This window comes from Meriones unguiculatus (genome assembly GCF_030254825.1).
Source record: "Meriones unguiculatus strain TT.TT164.6M chromosome 13 unlocalized genomic scaffold, Bangor_MerUng_6.1 Chr13_unordered_Scaffold_37, whole genome shotgun sequence".
Taxonomy (NCBI): domain Eukaryota; kingdom Metazoa; phylum Chordata; class Mammalia; order Rodentia; family Muridae; genus Meriones; species Meriones unguiculatus.
Window position 1 is genome coordinate 4,108,079 of NW_026843647.1, and position 25,828 is coordinate 4,133,906.

At 40.7% G+C, this 25,828-nt stretch overlaps 1 protein-coding gene across 1 annotated transcript in view; it reads right to left on the reverse strand.

Moving 5' to 3' along the window:
- LOC132650985 (zinc finger protein 556-like) overlaps nucleotides 1–25,495 on the reverse strand; it is a 37,866-nt gene extending 12,371 nt beyond the window's left edge. The window contains exons 1-2 of the mRNA XM_060376312.1: nucleotides 25,388–25,495; nucleotides 24,012–24,286 (exon numbers count right to left, since the gene is read on the reverse strand). Of these exons, the coding sequence (XP_060232295.1) occupies nucleotides 24,012–24,286; nucleotides 25,388–25,493 (381 nt within the window). The 5' untranslated portion in view covers nucleotides 25,494–25,495. The remainder of the gene's footprint in view (nucleotides 1–24,011; nucleotides 24,287–25,387) is intronic.
- Between the last annotated feature and the right edge of the window lie 333 nt (nucleotides 25,496–25,828).

Consider the following 25,828-nt stretch of genomic DNA (forward strand, 5'->3'; position numbering starts at 1 on the left):
TCACATCACTGTGGTTCCTGTTAGTGGAAAGGTAAAAGGATGATAATTAAATATTGCTGAAGTCTGATCCACATTTCTTCCTTGACACCATTTTGTACCCTATTTGTAAACTTGTAACATTTATCACAAAACAACTGAATAAGGAAACAAGGTTTAAAACTTCCAGAAACCTGACCTTCATTTTTTTTCAAGCTGTCTTCCTACTGCACACACAATAGAAAAATCACTATATCTCTCAAATGAGTAATTTTTAAAACTCTGTTGTTTATAGCCTTTAACTTGAGAATTTAGGAATTTTAACCAAGAGGAAAGCAAAGCCATGCATATGGAGAACAATAGATTGTGATCAATGTAAATTGAGCCAACAACACTTGTCTCAAATATTTTTCTAAGAATGAAGATGCAGCTATTCTAGAATATCCACCACCAGGAAGAACGTATGCCACACACAATTAAATGGTTAATTAAAAAAATTTTCTTTAATAGTACCATATATCTAGTTCTAGTTAATGCTATAAGAGAAGATAGCCTAAAACTGATTTTGTACTCCATACATGCAGTCCTCTTTAAGTCTCTACTATGTTCCAGGTTATATATGAAACAATTTCAATATAGATTACAGAGTTCAAGTGTAGCCACTGAGCCACTTGAGCGATTTACACAACAAACATATTCTTAGAATGATTTATGTACTCCACTCTCCTAATACAGCAGGTCATTACTCAGTGACATGGTATAAGTGAGAGGTCTCAGAGGTTTCAAATTTTCAGAAAAGTAGAAGGCAGAAAATGTAAAAGCTAGGATGGGAAAGTTTGGCATAAGCTATGTCTTATCCTAAGTAAGCTTCTTAAGAAGTATAGCATATTGCATACTACCTGGGGAAAAATGGAAGGAGATGGGAAATATCTGAGTTGATCAGAAACACTCATACAATGGCATAAAACCATGAGGAGTCTAATAAAACAACACTGCACAAGGGGAACACAGGATCTCAAGAACATGATTTACCAAGACCACAGTGACTTTGGAACTGATGAGGGTATCTCCATGTGTTGCACAGAGCTGGGTTCTCAGAATCAGAGGCAAGCCCTCCTTAAATGCCCTGACCCTGAAGATCACCCTATTGCTGGTTTTAGAAAAACAAAAACAACAACAAAAAAACCACTGCTTTATTTTAAATACCTCAGAATCTGGGGGCAATCTCCCAAAGCCTAGGCCACAGGTTGTACTGGCACTGCCAAGCATATTTGAGGACTTTGAGAAGAAGTTAAATGATTCTACATACATGAGGCTCTTGGGGAAAGCTTTATTTGATAAGGGCATCCCTCAACACAATAGGGCTTTCCCTGTTCAATTGGTTTTCACTAGATGTCTTCCACATATGACAGAGCTATGCTTTTGGTTTTCAAGAAAAAAAAAAAACTGCAACTTTATGGTACACCAGTCTTTAATTGCCCCAGGCTGACCCAGTCGGGAGTCCCTCACCCATGGGAGAATTAGGCGTTCAGATATCAGGTTAGACATAGGTAGGCGAAATGACAGAGACCACACCACGTAGTGTTGGTTTGGATCCACTTCACTTTACTAAAGTCAAGCCAACACTTATATAGTGATTACATAAAGAAGCACCTGAAGTTGACATATTTCCCAGAGCATTCAGACTTTTTACCAACAATATAAAGTTTACATTTTAACTGAAAGAATAACCTGGTAGAAGCAGTGTCTACAAAAAATCTTGGCCTAAAAGCTTTTAATCAAAGCAAATACAAAACCTTAAACTAGTGGTGTTTACGCAGTTTACTGCTACTAAATAGTGAGTGGAAGGCCAGGGGCTGTCATTGCTCTCTGAACCAAGTTGGCTAAAGATTTACAACCCCCCTAGAGTTAAGCACGGAGGGGAATTCCTCCTGTTTGTCTTGCTAAAGATTTAAAATCTTTCCTTAGAGACAAGATGCTGGAGCTAGCCTATCCGCAAAACTCATAGTACAATATAAAACTCTCTGACCTCCTATGTTTGCCTATCTTCTTTTTGCCTCATCATAAACACCTGTGTTTGGTAATGATGTTATAGTAGTTTTACCGCAGTGGGAATATCCAGAGCATTTATCCTAACACATCCTGATTAAACATTTTCTTTAGAAAGCCCTAAAACTCTTGTCGTTTTACTACCTATGTTTGGTTTTTCCAAAAGCAATTCCTGATGCTGAATCTGATTTATTACCTCTCCTAAAATTTTATTTTCCTTCTACTCTTATTTGCTAAAGCTTTTAGTAATCTATTAGTAATGTTTTCTTGAATAAATAATTGTGCTGTTCCAGGAATCATAGAGAAACAGCAAAAAGGCTCATCGATACAATCTTGCAACTGCATAAGCGTGGGACTTTCAGAATATGTCTTTTTGGCTTAGATGGCCATGTTAGGGTTCTTGCTAGGGACCTCCGGGAAGAATATTTCCGAAGAAAAGTTATCTCCCACCTAGTAGCACAATCTATTGATATGCTACACAGACAACACTGGAGAGGGTGTAGCATTTAATGTTGGCTGTGAGTATGTAATGGCAATTAAACAAGTTGTTAGATGCTTTGACATGGAGATGGGCCAATGGTTGGTATGAATCAGGGCTGAATTCTTGGTTATGGTTGGAGACAAATTTGTTGAATATTTACTTGAGCAAATATGTGTTTTCTAGCATCCTAATCTCTAACAGGCCTGCTTGTCATATTACTTATCTACTTAGCCCTTTGCTAAACTCTATGTGGTGTGATTTTCTGTCACCTAAATATTGGCAAATCACTTACATCAACAATTCTACTCATTTACATCACAGCTTTATAATGAAGTGCTACTCAACACATGTTATTTACAACCTCCACAAAATTAACTACAAAGGAATCTTATACCTGAATGTTAAATGCCAAGGTCAGAACTTGTAATAGATACTAGAATCTAGGCCTCTCTGAGTTTTCACACTACCAAGGACATTTCTATGATCAAGCCCCTGCTGCAAATACTTTGTGAACATGCAACCCCATATTGTGTAAGGAGGCAGCCTCCAGAGCCCCAGCCCTCTCTAAGCAGCTCTTCCATTTTACTAGCAAGATTAAACTAACTACACATTCCCAAGCTTGCAACGCCATCTCCCACTCAACCCCTTGAAACATTTTCCTAATTGTCAGTTAAGTGGTGAAACTTGCTGTTCCCTTAACCAATGTGCCTAAATTGCAAAAATATATCACTTACAAAGCCCTGCCTTATTACGGACAGAGCACTCATGTCTTTGTTTCTTTATCACCTTGAGCTCCAGAACACATGTCAAGGGATATAAATGAAGGGCCTTGGAATCCAGACCAAATGTCTTGGAAAACAGTTAAAGACCTTGAGCCCAGTGACGTGGATCAACACAGCCTCCAACAGAAACTCCCTTGCCTAACCCACAATGTTAAAATTTAATTGGATGACCCCAGGACTCACCAAGGGGCCCTCCCCTTGTGGATTTAACTCTTTAAATATACAATAAAGCTTAATCTGGGTCACCGTGCAGATCCTGAACTGGTTGCCTCCCTGAGCTCAGAAAATAAAGATTTCATTTTAAACTTCTGTTCCGGAAATGAGTTTTCTCTGCTCCCAACCAATATAGTCAAGATATTCAGATGCTCTGCTCTGTTCAGGGCTAGAAAAAGGAACATCTCCCATGGCTGATTCTGGCTGCTGGTTCCCACCCAGCCTAATGAAAGACCCTACCCAGCAGCTCCTGTCATTCAGCCTCCTGCTCCACCAGGATGGGGTCACTGATGACAAACTCACCACGTTGCATCTTTGGAAATTGTCTGAAATCCCCTCACAGCACACAGCAGCTGCGCTCATACCAGAGCACACCAGCCATTCAATCCAGCTCAGCTATAGAGAAAACATGCACCATGGCGTCAGGAAGAACCGGCCTTTTCCTCAAATGGAGCGATGGAAGATCCTGATTGGCCAGTGAATCTTGAGTGACATGAGCACCTCCCTTAGGTTTAGACTGTACTGAAGGGACAAGGCTTAGTGATCTATGGCTCAGGCTTTCCTTTCAGTACCAAATCTTCAGATCTACAGAGATTTGCATTTCATCATCATTTGTGCCTGTCCTCCCCTAGCTTACCCTATGTCTTCCAGCATTCAGGATGCAATATCCCTCTTTCTGCTGGAATCAAGGTGGATATTGCACAACTGTTATTCAACCTGTAGCAGAATGAACAGTCTGTCCCACAGGTGGAAGGGTGCTAAGAGTATTAAGAATTAGAGAGAGATTTTAGAAAATGCAAGGAGATTTTTGTTCTGTGAATTCATGCTGGGGTTAGGTAAACTGCAGCCACTTTTTTCCTGGAAGATAAGAGACAACACAGGAGAAAAAACAGCAGGAAAAACATGACACATTGGAGTACTAGTATCAGGTAAAAATTCTTCTTCAATGGGAAGATGAAGAAAACAGAAAGCTGTACTAGTGAAGGCTCTACACATAAAAAGAACTGACAGAATAAATTTCTCTGTGTATGTATACAGTTAATATATATATATATATATATTACACATACACACACATACACACACAGATATATATATTATGATTTGATATTTTGAGACAGGGATTCTATTTTAGCATTCGCTGTCTTGGACTAGATCTGTAGACTAGGCTGACCTTGAACTCCCAGAGACTGGCCAGCTTCTTCCTGCCAGAGGACTGGGATTCAAGGCCTGTGCCACCAAATCCATCTCAGATTTTCTGTTTTATTTTTTTAAGACCGAGTTTCATTGTGTAGGCCTGTCTGTGTTGGACTCTCTTTGTCAACCAGGCCAACATTGAACCCACAGAGAAAAGCCTGTGTCTGCCTTTCATGTGCCTAGATTAAAGGCTTGTCCAAGCATGGCTGGCAAGACCTTAGGCTTTTAAGTATTTGTTTAAGGGAGGGTTTCTTATATAATTAACTTTTTATGAGATTTCTGAGGGGGTGGATGAGGGGACCTCTGATTATTATTATCTGTGTGTATCTGCATGCACAGTCATTAAATCAGACATTGTTGCCATCCTCACAGACCTTAGATCAGAGCTTTTATTCTTATGCTTAAGAAATTGTATTTTATTTTTTTAGAAAAACATCTTCCAAGGCAGTGAGTTCTGTGCTGAGCATCACTTGTACTGTGGGTCTGGTCCTCTGAGGACAAGGAATCATATGAAAAAAGAGAGAGTATGAGTATCACCTGGAGATTTGATCACAAGAAACAAATACATCTGGGCACAGGGTCTTTTATGAGACTGTATCTCCAATCAAGGACCATGTATGGATATAACCTAGAACCCCTGCTCAGATGGAGCCCATGGTAGCTTAGCATCCAAGTGTGTTCTCTAGTAAAGAGTACAGGGACTATTTCTGACATGAACTCAATGGCTGGCTCTTTGAACACACCCCCTAAGGGAGGAGCAGCCTTGCTGGACCTCAAAGGTGGACATTGCAACCAGTCCTTAAGATACCTGATAAGCTAAGGTCAGATGGAAGGTGGACTTGGAAAGGTGCATGGAGGAGATGAGGGAGGGTGGGATTGGAAGTGAATGAGGGAGCAGGCTACAGTTGAGATAAAAAGTTGATAAACTGTAAATGATATTAAAAAATAAAATAAATTAAATTAAAAAAAACAGATTGCAGATCTCAACAGGAGAATCTCAGATGGCTGAGAAACACTGTTCAGGTTCAGCATCCTTAGCATTTAAGGAAATGCAAATGAAACTACTTTGAGCTTTAATTTTATACATCAGAATGGTGAGGTTTAACAGGACAAGAGACAGCTCACTCATACTGACAAGGGTGTTGGAGAAGGGGATCACTCCTCCCCTACTGGTAGGAGGGCAAACAAATATACCCAACATTGTATTTTCTCAGGCAACTGGGTTGTTGTCCCAGAAGGTCCGTATGGAGATGCCTAAAAGCCCAGGCTCATGTTAGGCAGAGCCTTGCTCTCTGAAAAATAACAGGGCCAACTGGGGAGGAGAGCTTACACACAGTGCTTTGAAGGTTGAGAGGTGGACCAAATGCAGGCTGAAAGACTTCTGCCTTATGTTTTATTCTCTTTGGGGTGACACAGTATTGTACAGGCTACAGAAAGAGAAACCTAGACATGAACCCAGGATAAAAACCCTTCCACCTAAAATCTGTACTGCTTGCAAGATGTAAAGGGGGCACGGTGGCACAAAACTTGCTTGAGTGGTGGCAAGCATTTGTATGCATGTGTCAGCACCAGGTCCTCTGCTGAGATGTCATGGCTTTTAGCTCAGTACTTCTGTGGGACTCCTAACATTAGGAACAAGTGTAGCTTTGACTGTCTCACCTGCACTTGAGATTCTTTTTCCCCTATTAGGTTCCATTTCCACCCTCAGTGTGAGGTCTGTTTGTCTTGTCTTTTTTGTATCTTGTTTGGTCTTGTTTGGCAGTCCTATCTTGGAAGCCTGTTCTTTTCTGAAAAGGATGCAGAGGTGAGGGAGTGGATCTGGGGAAGAAGGGAGGTATGCCGGAAGTGGGAGAAGTAGAGGGAGGGAAAACAGTGGTCAGAATATATTATATGAAGGAATAATCCTTTTCAATTAAAAAGCATTAAATCACTTTTCCTACCTAAAAATGCAAAGAAGAGAAGTAATCAAAGAGAAGTGAAATAGTGAAGACGAGGAAAACACAACCATGACATACAGTTATTGTTCTGTGTGCATAGAGGGAAAGCATCACTCAGGAATTTAACAAGCTTATTCTTTAGTCCAATCTAGATCTGTGAAATCAGAAATTTTGCTCTCAACAATGTGAAATATATATCATGAAGGTAAAAAAAAGGTAATTTTCTGTTGTTATGTGGAATTACAAGGGTCTCTGCTCACTTAATTCCAAAAGAGTACTCTTTCATCTCTATAATAAAAACCAAAGATTGAAGATGGAGAGATAACTCGGCAGATAAGAACACTCTGTTCCTTCAGAGGTCCTGAGTTCAATTCTCAGCAACCACATTTATCACAAATATCTATACTGAGATCTGTTGCCCTCTTCTGGCATGCAGGCACACATGCAGACAGAACATTAATTAAATCAATAAAATCTTTAAAAAAAACAAAAAAACAAAGTTTGTATAATATTCACAATAATAGAAATAAATACATAATGTTATACACTATACATTAACTATATAATACATTAAGTATATACAAACTGATATTTTAAAATACTAACTGAACATGTTTTCCCAATAAAAATAAAAGTGTTACCATCTAAGGCAGGGTAGCTGATCAGAACAAAACTATGAAAAGTGTCACTTGTCTAAGACTATTACATTTTTACTCAACTGTAATTTATTGTCATTATTTGAATCCAAACAAAACAAGTCTGTCTTTTTCTTAAAACTCATTTTCACTTCATGCAGCATGACTCATTGGCAGAAAGCTCTCATACCATCAAAATAAACCACCTGCTGCATTTTTATAGTATGCAATAAAAGCACATTTGCTTTTTATTCCTATAACAACTTTTTCTCTAAAAAGCCTGATACTTGATTTTCCTTCTCCACATACCAACTAAAAATATGTTTAAAAAATTCAGATAGGTTGTGTTGTTTCTGCCTTTCATTTTCTATTGTGAACCATAAGGCAGACAAGATAACTGAAAGTCTCCTACCCAATGGACAAAAAGGAATGCAGCAAGAGTGAAATCAGAGAGAGAGAGAGAGAGGTTTGTTGATTTGACACTGCTTACGCTGTAATTATACACTGTTTCATGACCAATAATAGAGCACTGACTGTGAAAGTCTTTTATAAGTGTGTAATCCTTTAACCATTGATATGGTTTTCATTCATTTATCATACTGTCCTTCTGAGGCATCAAGCGTGACTTCAAAAAATAAGGAATTAGTTTATTTTAAAAGTTGTGCCACCACAAATATAAATGCAGTAAGCATGAGAATTCAGATAATTCCTTAAAACTAATAAAAGTACATGAAAAATTACTGAGAAGACTGTTGGGATCCATAGCAATTCTGTCATTTTATGAGAGCGCCATGCAATGTAGGCACACATAAACATGGATACAATGAGAATGTGTGAAAACATGGTTTATTTTGTTGTTTTTGGTAATGAGAGGATGTGGGTGTAGGTATTATCTGCAAATGCATCAAATTACAAACACTAAATATTTGCAGTTTTACATGAACTATAACAACACAACTTAATGTTACCTAATTTTAGTTTGTATTTGTGGGAAATCCCAAATTCTTCTATCAAGAGATTATTTTGTATGCTAATACACGATCCCATATCACATTCAAATTTATTGTTCAATTCTGGACCATTTTTTATTTTCACTTTTTGTCTTCTCAAATTATACTTGGTGGGATAGCTTTCACGACCATAATAATGTATTTTGTGTCCGTAAACTCTATTCTGAAGTCTTCTTTCTATGGCTGTGTAAATTATTTCATATCACTTTCAATTTTATATACTAACCACAGTTTGCTAAAGAAATGGTCATGTAGGATATCATTTACCTTTTTATACTAAACAACACCAATGGAATGATGTATTTAAAAAAAACTAAGATGATGGCTATTTTCTATTTCAACATGAATTCAACAGAATCCAAAGAAAATTTCTATGAATTTCTAAGAGGAAAGCTGATTCCAAAGCTATGTGCAATGAAAAACAACACAGAATTCCAAATAGGATTATGAAATAAGAGTACACACATGGGCAGCTGTGACCTCAGAATGTATCTCAGAGCTACAACTATCAAGAATGTGTAAAACAGTTGTGACAAATTGGGAGATGAAGAGAAAAAGCCAAAATCGTAAGCCTAAAAAGATATTCAAATTTTCCTCAAAAGACCCAAGTAAACTCTGCCAGGAAAAATGTGTACTTGACCAAGGTTACCTATAGTTATATGTATATAGAAATTAAATAAACAGACTTCAAAATTCGTACAAAAGCAACTCAAACTGACCTCTAAAGTATAATTCTGACCCACCAGCTACTGTATATCAAGTTCCAAAAGGAGAGACCACATGCTCTATGCTCTGGAGCGCTCTGTGGAAATAAATTGATCAAAAAGTGAGCTATGATTCTACAGCCCCTAATGCTTTCTTGTGGTTTCAGGCAAATCCAGCCCTACTACTGAAAGCCACACACTAACCAATGTGTTGCGTGTTTTCCTGTTTGCTTACTTCCACATGGATTGTGCCACAAGATGTGGAAACTGCCTTATCTACTTACCCAACCCCATGCACACCTTAAAAACCTCTGCATCTCAGAAACCCCTTTTGTGTCCTGAAATTAAATTTTCCTGAATCACATCACTGTGGTTGAAAGTTGCGCAATTAAAGTTTCTAAACAAAAATGGCTGAAGAATGTACATCGCCCTCTTTCTACCAGCTTCAAAACTATTTATAAAAATTGCCACACAAACCTGAATGTGGAATGCAAGGTTCAGAACTTCTAGAGAGCAGACCATCAGTTTTCCAATCTGTCTTCCCACCACACACCAAAAGCAATGTGCATGTGGACACTGGACAGTGATATTTTAAGCATCACAGCTTTAAACTGCCAGGGCTACAGAGGAATTCTACCAGCCCACCACCAACCACCCCTAAGGAATCCACACTCAAGGGAGAATCAGCAACCAAGGACTGCTCCCCAAGCCACCACATAGATCAACAGAACGACAGTTGACCCTCGGTCTCAGCACCAACATATCAGACTCTGAGATCTTAGCAGACCTCTTCCTCCTGGTTTGGGGAGAGTGATTCACATACTCAGCATTGCATGCTTTGTGGTACCCCTCACAGTTCTCTTCAGATGCATCAGAGAAAAATCCTGGAAAGAAACTATGAGCTACCTCACACTGGTGCTGCTGATTGGCAGGTCTGCCCAGGGTCCCTCATTCCCTCATTTCCTTTGACCACCCAGCTGTGCTTAAGGACACTAGCAGCTACTCTACTGGGGGATCAGATCAAATGACTCAGGCAGCTGAGACCTTCCCAGCTGGGCCCACACCTTAGGCACACACAGAGCCCTACTCTAAGAAATCTGTATTTTAGTACAACGTTCTAGTCTCCAAGACACAAGGAGACAGTTCCTCATCCAAGTCACAGGGTCCTTTGTGTGCACATTCCAACACACAATCATGTTCAGTGCAGTAATCTCTACCTCATAGCTGAGAAGTCCTGAAGCCAAACCAAAGTAAAAGAGTAACAACAATTAAAGCAAAAAGTGACCATGAATTTGAAAGTGAGGAGTGGTAACAGGGAAATGTATGAAAAAAAAAAAAAAAAGGAAAGGACATAGATGATTCTCGGTATGAGAGGGTAGAAAGTTTATTATACATAAAAGGGACAGAATAGCCAGAGGCAGGGACATCAGGGAGAGTCTAGAGGGTACATGACTGTGAGCCTTATGAGGAAAGGGAGGAGGGGACAGGGTAAAGACAGACCAAGCGTCCAGGGTAGTAAATGATAGATGAAAAAGACCAGGTAACCAAAATGGCCTGTTAGGCTTGGCCACACCAGTTTGTCCAGAACTGTGTTTGTTGAACCAATGTAACTACGGAAATTTGGTTTCTAGAAATGAGTTTAGTTCCTCTTCCAGAATCTTGATTGACTTGGTCTGTGAACTCCAACTATTGCTAGTTTGAACTTTTCCTAATCATCTAAAATTGAATAATTGACACTTCCTGTCCAAGCAGGAAAGTTCTCAACATCCTTCTTCTCCATCCCTTTCTATGCTTTGATGACATCAACTTCAAAGTTGGTCAGTGAGCCCGATTCATACACAGATCCCTCTTTGTTTGTAATTGCCCACCCTAGGAAAGCCAGGGATGTTTGAGGAACCTCATTCACTGGTCTCTTTTCACTGACCAGGTTAAGGTCCAGCCTGAAATGAGTGGCAAGACATTGGGACACAGAGGCAAGATTAGGTGTTCAAAGAAAGTCTTAAATAAATACATTTCATGAAGAAAGGCTGAATTTTGGGAGACATTGCTCTAAACAGAAACTAATAAGAAATCCCTTTTGAAATAGGAAATAAACTATTTTTTTAAAAAAAATATTTAATTTTATTTTCTGTACATTAGTGTGAATGTGTCAGATCCATTGGAATTGGCATTACAGACAGTTGTGATCTGCTACATGGGTGCTGGGAATTGAATTCTGAAGAGGAAACAGTGCTCTTAACCAGTGCTTCATCTCTCCAGTCCCAGAAATGAAATTCTTAACGACTGGGAAATGTTGGAGAAGAGAAAGAAATAAGAGATTAGAGCAGTGATGCATAAAGAAAATAAAACTTAGTAAATAATACCAACAATTGGCATTTTTAGAAAGATAAATATAATTGAAAAAATATATAGGTATACTGACTTTGAACAAAAGCAGGCCCTGCTCTGGTAGAGCTAATGGCATTAATCAGACACTGTTTGACCTTGATTCTACCTGCAGTGTTAGCTGCTGAGATTGGTAACCTGACATATAAAGCTACTGCAAATAGCTGAGTCTCAAATTTCTGAGCAGCCATAGCCCTGTCTACGAAGACTATAAATAAATGTATAGGATAGACCTACTTGGAAATTCAATATTCACTAGCTCCATCTAATTGAACACTCACCAATCTGGTTTCACTCATATGCAATAGTTAATACATGCTAGAAATTTAAAAATCACCAAACCTGTGGGAATCATGTCCTTCTTCATAGGGTGACTCCTGCAGCTGACTGCCTTAAACTTTATTCTTTGGTTTTGCTATTGCCTACCCTGTTTCACCCAGCAATTGTACATAATTAACTGTTCTTCCTGTTCTGAACAGAAGGCAGAAACCATGCTCCACACGCAAATCCTTTCACTGTAACTACAATGGACAGTATTACACTCCCAAATATGTTCTTGGCTTTTGAGAAGGAACTGTATTTTATTTTCAATACATGGATAACTTAGTGAAAGCTCTCAAGGCCTAGGCCTCAGTCTGTTAGTGGCTATGCCAAGAATGTTAATGGATTTGAGAAAGAACTATGTCATTCCCCTTATTCATAGGCTTCATGGAATGCCTTCATTATTCAGGTCAGACATGAACACAAGTTTTGTTTTGTTTTTCCTTTTCAAAGCATTGTAAACCAGTATAGACTTGACCCTGTGGGGAAAAAAAAAAAAAAAAAAAACTATTCTTTAATCAAAAAGAAAAAATGGAACTTTAGGTAAATGAATTTTAATTCAGAACATGGCTGTTCTGGCAAGAGATCATACCCAAAGACTTTCTAGGTCTATATGATCTGGTTGGAATACAGACACACCTTTAATCCCAGGAGAAAAAGATAAACAGATCTTTGTGGTCAAAATCAGCCAGGTAGAGAGCAAGCTTCAGGAAAAGAAAAGCTTAGGTCAGGGTGTGGTGGTACAAACCTTTAACCTAGCCCTCAGGAAACAGAGAGATGCAGATGCTTGAGTTCTAGCCATTTCTAATCAGGCTGTTAAGCTGAGTCAGTGAGTTGAGAGGCAATGCAGTCAAGTTGAGTTTTCAGAATTCAGAAAAAGTTTTACTGGGAGCCTTTTACAGACACAAGTTGAAGAGAGAAACTAGACACAGGTGAAGACAGAGCCAGAGAATGAGAAGCATCCACAAGATTATGACATATTGCCAAAGTCAGTATGAGGCCAAGTGGAGCAATTCAGTCACAAACTATGAAAAGCCAGATTGATTCAGTCACCTTGGAGGGGAGTCTGAGTCAGAACAGCTGAGTTGAACAGGCCAGCAAGAGTTCAGAAAGAACTAGAAAGGGTGAGCTTATTCAGCACTAAGTCTCAGAGGATGAAATCATTCTAGGCCTAGATTGGATTGTTTGGAGGCTAAAAGTATGCAGCACCAGGCCTAGGTTAGCAGATGAAGGCAGTAGGCTCCTGGAGGACAATTACATCAGGGGAATAAAAGTTACTTTAACACCTTTATGTCACCACAGGCTGTAATGTTGGTAGTGACCCTATAAGACCGCCTTGAGCACCTTGGTAGTGCCCTGTTCTTTGATATGAGGATCTGCCTGGTAGCTGGTTGTAAATCACAGTTGTCTCTCTCCTTTGCTAGGGTTGGGGCCAAATTTCTGGACAAGCCCGGTCAACATGTATATGCTAGTATGCTAATCTCTAACAGGCCTGGTTAGCATACTATTTACCTGTGGGGTGATTTAGAGTCAGCCCTCCCTTGGCTAAATTCTGTTTAGTGTCACCTATTATTTCCCACACACTGGAAATCCTTTACATCATCAATTCTACTCTTCCTCATCACAGCTTAATATTTGAGTGCTATTCAACACACGAGATGCCGTTTACAACCCCCACAAAACTACCTCCGAATGGATCTCACACCTAAAGGTTAAATGCTAAGAGCAAAACTTGTAGAAGACATGAGAGAAACTGGAATAGCGAAGACAAACTGATGTACTCCGACTTTTGCATCCAGCCACAAGGGTGATTCTGCCCACAAACCCCTGCTGCAAATGCTCTGCGCAGATGCGGCTCCTGCACTGGAGTGACTCAGTTGCAACCACTGGGTCCAGCGAGTATCGAGGACCACAAGGTCCCTCCCCAGGGGCCGCCATTGACCAACCAGTCTTGGAAGAGACCCCAAACACCAGCTCCCACCGATCAGCCACCTTCTCCTCCCCGAACTCACCATGCCGCGATTTCGGAGCTGAACCAGCAGAAAAGCTTTCTGGAAAGACACGCCCCATCTCATTACTGGGGGGTCCGGCCGGAGGCCCTGATTGGACAGAGAGACTTGAGTGACAGGAGCCCCTTCCTTATGGTTAGGATGTCTCCCTTAGGGTTAGAATGTGCAGAAGGTACACAGCCCAGTAGTCCCTGACCCCGGCTTCCAGTCCAGGACTGAGTCTTCGCCAGATCTGCAGATTCACATTTCAGCAGCGCTAATGCATGTCCTCCTATAGTCTACACATCTGCCTGCACACCCAGCCTCAGAACAGCCTTGGGACCGCCTAGCCTTCCCACCCTGGCCACTCAGCCACTACTTGCTCCCCTCTGTGGGAGGAAACCCTAGGCTCCCCAACTCAAGCTCTCAGGGCCTGCCTGAGCTCCCCCACAGCACTCAGTAGGGTGCTTCTGCTTCTTCCTCCTGGAGAATCAGGCTTCTATAGCCCATTACTCAACTGCAGTGGAGATACCCATCTGTCCGACAAATGGAAGGGGTCCTAGAATAATTAACAGGTAAGGAGAACGTTTTTAATTATTCATACATTTTATAATTAAGGAACAAAATACAAATCAAGGTGACTTCTCTATTAAATTGCCATGGTGTTTAAAAGCTTTGGCGGTAATATACATATATAATATATATATATATATATATATATATATATATACATATATACATGTGTACATATATAATATACATATATACACATATATACCTATGTATATATTTATATATGTGTATATATATGTATATATGTATATATGTATATTACTACCAAAGCTTTTAAACCTAAAATATAAAAGGTAGGAATCACATACTCCAAGAACCCCATTCTTGTGAGATGATTAACATATCTAGAGAACATATTCAGTACAATTAAAAAATTCTGACAAAATGATTGCAGTATTCTTAAGTTGTGCTAAATCATATTCATCTTTGGTGGAATGTCTAGTTTATAGTGATTTACAAGTACTACAAAGGAATTTATTAGATCTTATAAATGACTCTCACAGGAGTTATATAGTCTTCTCAGAGAACAATATGAATTGTGTTTTGTAATAAATGCAAAATGCACGCTTGGCAAAAAGTATAAAAGCTGATAGCAGAATTTTGGTTGGGACTGTGTGTTCCTTATATATTTCATTTCTTAATGTAAAGAATATATTTATTTTTTATATTAATTAAAGTTTATTCACTTAGTATCCCAGCTGTAACCCCCTCACTCAATCCCTCCCAGTCTCATCATCCTTCCCTCATTTCCATCCATGCCCCACTCCATCTGTCTTTTCTGAGACTGATTCTCCAACCAAGGACCGTGCATGGAGATAACCCAGAACTTCATCACAGATGTAGCCCATGGTAGCTCAGTATCCATGTGGGATCCATAGTAATGGGAACAGGGACTGTCTCTGACATGACTCAGTGGCTAGCTCTTTGATCACCTCCTCCTAAATGGGGAGCAGGCCATAGAGGAAGACAATACAGCCAGATCTGATGATAGGCTAGGGTCAGATGAAAGGGGAGGAGGACCTTCCCTATCAGAGAAATTTCAAGAAACAAGATTTGTGTTTTGTGGCTTCATACTGGGCTCAGATAACTGCACCTACATTTCACCTGGTACCTGTGAACACCCTGAGAGAAAAACAGTTAACAGATGGCAAACTTTGTGGAGCAGGGTTTTTAGCAGCCATAGGCAAATGGGAAGGGAAACAAAACAAAACATCTGTATTAGTAAAGATTCTCTAGCTGAACAGAACAAATGGAATGAATGTACATATGTAGAAAGTGGGTTTTTTACAATGGCTCACAGGCTGTGTTCCAACTGGTCCAACAATGCCTGTATACCAATGGGAAGTTGAAGAACCCATGTTACAGGATTATTTAGTTATACTGTGAACCCTGAGATGGTATCCTGGAAAAATCTGTCTCTAGTTGTAGTGGTTTAGTGTAAGCATATACCTTTAATCCACAAGCTCTCTGTTGAAACAGGCTTAGATAAACTCAACCATAGGTCAACAGGCCAAGCAAGCATCCAGTTGGGAAAGATTCACATGAAATAGAATGTAGGGACATTCAGTTTGAGAGGATTTTTAAAAAGCATGGAAGGAGAAGTAGTTTTTGTTTTGTTTTGTTTTCTGAGCCTTTGGCTGAGTAGGAAGGTAGGCTGGGTACTTTCTCTGCCTCCCTGGGATAGTAAGTTTTCACCCAGGTATCTGACTCCAGCATCTTTATTGGTGACATCATGTTTTGGATTTTGCTTAAAAACAAAACAAAACAAAAATACAGTAATGGTTCAGCCAATGTAGCTGGATGTCTCAGATGGTCTTCAGTATATACCATAATTCTTAAAAAATAAGCTTTAAAGCCAGGTTTAAAAAAATGAGCTTGCTAGACAGAGGTAGGGCCAGGAGACAAAGAAAAAGAGCTGCCATCTCCAATATTATATGTATGTATTGTGAGTGTGTGTGTATATGTATGTATGTTACCATCAGAGACTGTGGATGAGATTAAAGGTGGGTTTTATCACATCAAAAATCTAGATCTAGATTGAAGAGTTTTTCTACTTCACAACAGTTTGGGTTTTAGTTAATTCCAGACATATAGTCAATTTGACTGCCTAGAATAGCCATCATAACAGTGAAAACAGAAGAGCTGAGAAAGATTTTTTTTTTCCTGTGGCAGGAAAGGAGAGCATGGGAGTCTTTTCCAAAGCATGATTTTCTTTAATAAAGGAAGCTTTGATGTTTTACTTAGGGAATCTGGAAAAGTTCAATTATAGGTTTGCCTGTGTTAAAGCATGCTAAGTTAAATCATTTTCTTAACATGGTGGTAGTGTATAAGGAGATATATTTAAATGCATCTTAGCTCAAAGTCATGCAGAAACATATGTAAATTATAAAAGTGGACAGAAATGCCTCTGGAATATTCATCTTGTACCACAAGGTCTTAGATGAAAATAAGGGACAGTAGAAATCATTTGCATGAGGCCAGCGCTACCTGTCAATCATGTTGTATGATTTCACAGATAGAAGTATCAAGGCCATTTTCTCACACATACAAAGACAGAGAATACAGATTCAGAAAATATTAAGGAAGTCACCTATCAGCACCATGGACACTATTCTTAGAGGAGCAGCTTTGCTGAGCTAGTCTAACTTCACAATGAGCCTGTTTTTGCCTATGAGATGGCTGGTTCAGAGGAATGCTGCAGCTACTTTCATACAGAAGTAGAAAGAGTTCGTTTTAACTAGCCCTGGCTGCTGTCTGTCTCACTGCTGTGATATCTCTGTAGAGATTACTACAATTTTAAGCTTTATTTTTATTTTATATACATGGGTGTTTTTCTGCGTGTGTCTATGTTCAGTAACAACAGAAGCCAGAAGATGGCAGGAGATGACATTGTCTGGAATTAGAGCAAATGGCTAGCTACCATGTGGTTTCTGGAGATGGAACCTCTATCTTCTGTACCAATATCCATTGTTTTTTAACTGCTAAACTATCTCTTTAGCCATGTTCTAATTTAAAATGTATTTTTATATATTTTAATTAAAATATATTACATTGCTTTACTCATTTCTTGTCCTCTCTCTATCCCTTCTTATTCTTCCCAGGCGAGTTCTTCCATGCTAAGTATGGGTGAATAAGTATGCTCAAATATTTGAAGAAAACTTGCTGAGTCCCTTTCTGTTGATTGTGTATATATGGTTTCAGGACTGACCATATTGTATTGGAAAAGCAATTAGGGAGCTCATCCTTGTTTGATGCTAATTATCCTACTTTCAGGAAAACTCCACTTTGAACAACAGGATGTTGAACCACAAAGGTCCTTGTACCCACAGATCACTAGGGAAACCAGGAATGTTAAACATGCAAAGGCCTCTTCTCAGTGCAGAAGATAAACTATCTGCATTCAATCCAAAAGGCTGGGAGTGGAATTTGTTAATGACCTCTTTACTAGCTGTGGGGGCAGACCTCACCTACCTCTTGCTACAGAGGCAGACTTTACCAAAATTTTCCAGAATGATTATCTCGGACTATTTCTTTCCTAGACAGTTACCTATCTGAGTGACCAAAGATGTGCCCCTATATGTAAAGGGTGACAGAATACCCAGTTTTCTATGATCTTTGGATCTTGGAGGGGACAGATGCACCCCTATCTGTAAAGGGTGAGAGGGTACCCAGTTTTCTATGAGGACAAGGTAGGTATGTTGTGCCCGATCTGAGAGATACCAAAAGACCACTAGGAGTCCAGTCCATTGAAAATCACAGAAGGATCTTTATTCAAGCTAAATCTCAGGCCGCCAATCTTCCCCAACATAGCAGGTTAGAAACTGAGGCTCTGAATCTCAGGGAGGCAGACTTTTTAAAGGAAAAAATGGCAAGCGGGGGATTCCAAGCCTTAGAGCTACAGAGAAGAATAAGTTTTGGGTAGGAGGTTCAGCAACCTTTTGGTTAATTGTTCCAAGCCACCTGGCCAAACCTACAGATAGCAATCTCTATGATAGCCAGCTGGGTGGAGTGGAGGATCCACTAACACATTCTGTGGCATTTATGATAACATGTGGGGTAGAGGCCTGGTTATAATTATCTATTTACACATTTTGTGGTATCCACAAAACCTGCAGGGGTGGAGGGCCATGTGGCCCTTTTTGGAACCCAAAGGTGGTGACCAAATCATTCCAAGGTCATTCAACTTAAGATAGAGTCTGAGAAATAAAATGGAGCCACCCCTGCCATCCTCAGTTCCTTCAATACAAACAAACTGCATCTGAAAAGGCCAGAATGAACCTGAGTTCTGTGTTATTTGTATACCACTAGCTTAAGACAGTCACACTGTGAATCCCAAATCTGTCTATAGATTAAGAAATTCTGTTGCCCTGGAACTCAGTATGAGTGGTGAAATTGCCATCCTGACTCACAGGGACCCATAGCCCTGCTAATGCATTCTCTAGTCCATGTCTCCTCACAAGTGTCAGTGGATGTTCCCCTGAACTGTAAAAGACTGAAGAGCTAGCAAAGAGGGAAGCTCAGGCAGCAGGTCTCTATGAGTTTGAGGCCAGAAGGGTCTATGCAATGAGTGCAGGTGTCCTCAGACTCCCAAAGAAGGCCTTTTGCACAACAGGAGCACTGCAGACACAATGGATTGTCACAGGACACCGCATAGATACATGCAAATTTTTAAATGCTCATGGTGTGTACTGTTCGGCTTTAAATTGAATGAGTGCAGATGAGAAATTGGGTAGGTGATGCATTTTCCATTGTCAATGGTTTTTAAACTATGAGAATATTCACTCCGAGGCATTCCTGAGACATAAACAAAAGGCTGGGAAGATGACTCAGCAGTTAGGACATTGGCTCGGTCGCCTCCCCACTATCTCCCGGGCGACCACGTTTCTGAACTGTAAACACAAAGCGGCAAAGCACAGGAGCCATTTACCCCTTTTGTTGATCAATACAGGGCTCACCAAAGTCAGGGAACTACAAACAATCCCAGAGTGCATTGTGCCCACAGCAAGCTTCTGTGAGAACTACAAGCATGTCTCCTCAATGAGAACTACAAACATGGCGGGCTGCAGAGCAAAGACTTCTGGGATTGTTTGCAGTCATCTCAGCTTATGGCCAATCTGTAACATGATGCAGGCGCAGAAATACAATTGGCAACCTGGACAGGAAGTCGCCCCGTTTACCACCGCTGCAGAGGCCCCTGACTGGGAAGTTACCGGCCGACCAGGGCACACAGCATTTAATAATCAAGACCTTTCTAGGAGCATCTCCGAGACGTCATCAACCCGCCCACTGGTAATGGAAGTAAACACCAGCTGCTGGAAGTCGCTGGTGTAGAGGAAGAATGTGCAGTTTGAATTCTCCTGCTCAGAGGCCGTCCAGCTGGTCTATGGAAAAGGAATCCTGGGTTCTCGGCCCCCCTTTTTTGGAATTGCGGCCCTCCCAGTCAAAGCAACGCTGCTCTCTCGGGAAGGCAGAAATGGGCTCACCCTGATGCGTATTTTTAAAGATTAAAAAACAACATCAACAACAAAAGGCGGCGCAGTGACATACACCTGGGATCCCAGCACTGGGGAGGCAGGGGCAGGCGGGTCTCAGTGTGTTCCAGACCAGCGTGCTCCAGAAAGCGAGTCCAGGACAGACAGGGACACAGAATCCCTATTTCTTTCCCAGGTGCCAGGTTGGATCCCCAGGGACAACAGGGTGGTGCACAAATGTCTGATTCCCTCTGGTGATGCGCACGTGTCCATGAAGACAGAGCGCTCCTGCACCTAATAGCTAGATTTATATATGTGATAATTTTAATACTATATATTTTAATTTAGTAAAGACAGAACTGTCTTGAGTACCCACATCCTCTAGTCCTGTGGCATCGCTGGATGAACCACTGAACGATAATGGCCTTATTCCGCCCTAAGCATGGAGGGACCCTGTGCCAGAATTAAGCTCAACGGAGTGGAGGGGAGGGGGATGCTATGGCGTTTACCTGGGCCCCTGCACCTGTATTCAACCTCTAAAAGTTGTTGCTGCAGGCTATGGAAGACACAGGTTTTCCCTTAATTTAGAAAAAAAAAAAAAGCCTGAGAGAATTTATTCCAAATTTTAATACAAACAAGTAATTGACCTGTATTATACATGCACAACAATTTCAGTTCCTCTCCTCTGGTCACACACAAAAAAAGCAAATAGTGTACATGACACTACTTCACTCTTGGAGGAAAACATGGCTGTGCTTTGGGCTGGTTTTGTGTTTCTGAGTTTTCTGCAGTGCTGTGGCAGTTATGATCCCACAGGTGATAACACATAGGGTGATCAGGTGTACCCACCCAGGTACATAAAGGGGCAAGGTGCAGCAACTTTGATACAAAGGATAAAGACCAAACAAGCCATTCCCGGATGTGTAAATGGACAAACACACACACACACACACACACACACACACACACTTGAGGACCACTTCATTCCTTCTCAAATAACAAGGGTTCCAAGTCCAGATGTAGTTTTGAACAAGTTTTGTTTCATTTTCATTTTAATGGCCCATATATAGATAAAAAATTGGCCAGGGATTTGGTTCTGGCTCCTGATTGGTATCAAATGAGAGCAAATTCCCACTGATCTCCATTTATTGAGGAATATCTGAGGATGCATATGTCTTCAGTCATGGCCTCTTAAAAGACTATCATATTATTTAGTGTAGTTTAAATAGCAAATGATGATGTTATTCCTATTACTCAATTTCATCTCTGGTGAAAATTCATATTCTGAGGAACATGTGGAAGGTTTTCTAAAAGGACTCTCCCCTACATGCACCACTTTCACACACTCAAAAAAATACAGCATTATTCTTTTCCCATGTCTGACAAAATCATAATTTCTGAAGAGCCTACGCTGCCAAAAACTCACTAGCTAGCACCCAGAACACATGCACCTATCATGAAGTATAAGAACCTTTGATACAATGACCATCATCATGTACCAAATTGGCCAGTATGAACCAGACCATCAGTGAGGCTGCCCACTGACCAGTGTTATAGTGGAATTCAAATAAAATTATAGTCTTTAGCCCAATAATCACTCTGCATGGTAGACTGTCCAGGTGAGTCAGTGAGGGTGACTTGTGCTTGTGAGAGTAGCATCACTCTCAGCAGCCACAGAAGTAGACATGCAGCTCAGCTCTTCCTGCCAATCTTCACATTCTCCCAAACTGTGCTCAGCCTAAACCCAGAATACCATCAGTACCCCTACCTTCCAGCTAGCTCCAAATGATAGTGAAGCATCTCCAACTGTTCCAAGAACATGAACACTGCCTGATGTGTGCTTGACATCACTGAACCAGCCAGGAAAATGTCTGTTATTATCCTGGAAGTAGGAACTGCTTGGCTTTCACCACGATCATACAAAATGTTTAAATAATGTGACATCTTCCAAAATACACAACAGAAAGCATCAATGTAACTTGGTATTGTTGCTTTTTTCCCCCTCTCATTCATCACAGCAAATTCTCAGTGTAGCTATGATTTTCTAGGTCCCAAAGTTCCTTTCTTACAATCCCAGTATCTTCTCAAACCAAAATGAATGTTATAACCCAGCAGCTATTTGTTTCCTACTGAGGAAACGTAGTTATCAAAATGGAATTGGTGAATTCCTTTTTGATGGGTCACCCAAGCTGGTGCACCTCTCCAAAGAAGATGGAAAAGAGTAAATTCTCCAGGATGGTGTCCTAAAGTGAATCAAGTATGGCAAAGCATGATAACAGGAGCCATGTTGGACCTGCCTTGATTTCCAGAGTCTTCAATATTTCACAAGGACAAACAGTGAGGTCAACCAAATCTCAGCATACGGTTCCTATATTATCATTTAAGATATGCTCAGGAAAACAATAGGTTTTTTTATTAGGATTTCCCCCAAATACCTTCACATTGGCTGTTTTTGCACGAGGTGCCCACAAATACCCAAAGTCTCATGGGTCTGAAAAAGGTAAGAAATAATGGTGAGAGAACCAAAAAACACCCTTGAGAGAAGACAAATCCTGTACAATTGGAATAAGGACACAGAAATAAACCCACACTCCTACTAAAACTTTACTTTCATCAAAGACAAAGCCATACAATGGAAAAATGACAGCATCTTCAACAAATAGTGGTGATCTAACTAGATGTCTGCCTGTAGAAAAATGCAAATTGACCCCTTTGTATCACCATGCAGAAACTCAAGTCCAAGTGGATCAAAGACCTCAACATAAAACCAGAGACTCTAAATCATTTAGAAGACAAGGTAGAAAAAAGTCTGGAACTCATTAACATGGGAGACAATAGAACAAATCAGCACAGGCTCTGAGATCAACGATTAATAAATGGGATCTCAAGAAACTGAAAAGCTTCTGTAAGTCAAAGGACATGATCAAAAGAACAAAATGGCAGCCAACAAATTGGGAAAATAGCAACACCAATCCTACAGACAGAGCATTAAAAATTAAAAATATACAAAGAACTTAAGAAATTAAACACCAACAAATCAACTAATCCAATTTAAAAATGAGGTTCAGAGCTAAACTGAGAATTCACCACAGAGGAATCTCGAATAGCTGAGAAGCACTAAAGGAAATCATCAACGTCCTTAGTCATCAGACAAACAGAAATCAAAATGACTCAAGGATTCCATCTTACACCACTCGATTGGCTAAGATAAAAAACTCAAGTGACAAAATATGCTGGTGAGGATGTGGTAAAAAGGGAACATTCCTCCACTGCTGATGGGAGTGCAAACTTGTACAATTTCTCTGGAAATCAATCTGGTGCATTCGCATAAAATTGGGAATAGTTCTACCTCCAGACCCACCTATATCACTCCAGGGAATATATCTAAAAGATGTTCCATTATAGAACAAGAACATTTGTTCTGCTATGTTCATAGCTTTTTATTCATAACAGCTAGAAACTGGAAACAACCTAGGTGTCCCTCAAATCTAGAAGAATGGATAAAGTACTTCTGGTACATTTACACAATGGAATACTAATCAGTTATTAAAAATAATAATTCATGGAAACTGCAGGCAAATGGATTGAACTAGAAAAAATCATCCTGAGTGAGGTAGCACAGACACAGACAGAAACACAGAGTATATACTCACTTATGAGCAGATATTAGACCTATAATACAGGATAACCGTACTACAATCCACAGACCTAAAGAAGCTAAATAACAAGGAGGGTCCACAGGAGGGTGCCAGAATGTCGCCCAGAATAAAAAACAGAATAGACAGCAGAAGTGGATGAAGAAAGGGAACTGAGCAGAATTTTTTTTTCTGACTCTAAGACAGGCTATTTATTGTCCACAAAAGAATCTTTTTATGTTTTTTTTTTTTGCCATAAATATAGATTCTATTTTATGTGAAATGGTTGCTTTGGATACAGTCCTCTCGTATATATATCTTATGGCACTGGACATATTCCATGAAATCATAAAAATTTTGGTTATTGAACTTGCCATATTTTTACATATTTACACATATATCTTACAGAATTTCATCTCACACTAGGAAAACATTTGTTGAAAGACATTCAAATTAAATGTCTTCAAATGAGTGCTTTCAGTCTCCAAATCATTTAAGATACAGATATATACACATACACGTTGTCAGAACCTTTTTCTATTTTAATTTGTACTTTCAACTATAAGGTGAAAATGTTTTATTGGCTTGATAACAGTGAATTACTACCAATAATATAAGATCCTGAGGCTACCCTTGCTTACCAGTGAGGCTTACCTGGCATGGAAGAAGCCGGTCCATGTTTCTGTATGCTTTAGATCCCATTTCAATTTTGCTCAACAGAGTTCTATGGAGGGCACGGGCCACTACATAAACTGCATACCATATGGAATAGCTGGGCTCAGAAACGGTCACCACATCATTTTCTTCTGGTTTAATCTCTACAGAAATTGGGTATGGGTCATGATTTTCACATAGCAAAGCAGGAGGTGAGCAATTAAACCTGTCAATCCAGAATTTATGGAAGTAAAAATCTCCTGGGTACTGGGAGGCTGTAGAAGACAGAAAGTTCATTAAGCCAGTGATAGCTCTTGTTTTCGAATATGAGAAGCTTCCTCTGAAAAGGTTCATCAAGTCATTCCTATCTGATAGGGACTCAAAATAAAATGTGTTGGTTTGCCATGTTCTACACCTTCCTTCTGGTTGAAAATAATTTATTTACCATGTGAAAAAACTTCAGTTTCTTATATGACTACAGAATACCTGTGTATGTTGGTTCAAATTCAGCAAATCAACAGCAAATAGTACCCAAGTTTCAATTAGCTGGCTGTTTTTCTGCACAACCACACAAATCTTTCTTTCTTTCTTCCTTTCTCCCTTTCTTTCTTTCTTCCTTCCTTCCTTCCTTCTTTCCTTCCTCCCTCCCTCCCTCTCTCTCTCTCCGTCTCTCTCTCCTTCCTTCCTTCCCTCTTCTTCCTCCTCCATCTCTTACTTTTTCTCTTTGCCCATATGTATATGCCTTTAGAACAGCAGAGGTGGCCAGATCCTTCTGCATTGAGTCCCCAGCATCCTAACAAGTAAGCCTAGTGCACCTTACCTACTCAACCCCCAGCCCCCTAAACATTATTTATAGGGTCGTCCCTGCTCGTGCACCTGCGGGCCAAAAGAGGGCGCCAGAACAACCAATACAGGGTCGTGCACAGCCTCACCCAGGACCGGGTGCACCCATCTCCCCCAGGAAGCATGCAGGCCTGGAGGGAGCGGACGACTGTGCGTCTTCTTGTCCCGCCATCCCCCTGCCTACAGTTCTGCCCCCGCACCAGCAGCTCGGGGACTCCAGGCAGATGGATGGAAGGCGAGGAGTGGAGAGGGGAGGGAGGCGGGGAACCCCCAAATCCCTCCTACTCCCCTTCCTCCCCGCCACCACCCCACGTGTGAGCAGGACTATGATTTCATAACTGCTTGGGATAAGAAGATTGCTGACCTGGGAAAACCGTTCCGAGTAGCAGCGCGTCTCTGGCGGAAGTCCCGCCCCTTAGGGCTTCGCTTCCAGATCCGCCCTGCAGACTTTCTGGCTTGGAGGCACAGAGGCCTCCCTGCCATCTCCCTGGCCCACGGGGCTGTAAACACAAACCCTCTACTCACAGACAGACCTTTATCCCTTCGTTTCTCACTTCGGAGCTCTTGCTGGTCACGGAAGTCCCAAGAGTCCCAAGATGAATCGCGGCAGAGACTCAGAGGCGCGAGAACTACAAACATGGCTTCGGAGCAAGGACTTCTGGGATTGTATACTAGAACTACAAAAATGGCGTCCAGGCGGCGCCATGCATACTGGGATTGTTTGTAGTCACGAGCCTGCTTCTCTCCCTCTCTGTTGCCTGGACCGTGGCCCCAGAGTCGCCTACAAATCCCAGAATCCGCTGCGTGCCGTTGCCAGCATCATTTGCATGTGTTCCTTAGGATTACCACCATTTGGCTTGGCGAGGAGCGTGGAAGTAGGCGCGGGAAACCTCTTTGTCCTCAGACCCCACACAGCCTTTCCCCTGCTCTCCGTGTCTGTAAATCTCTCTGCCACGCCATACCGTCATAGGGAG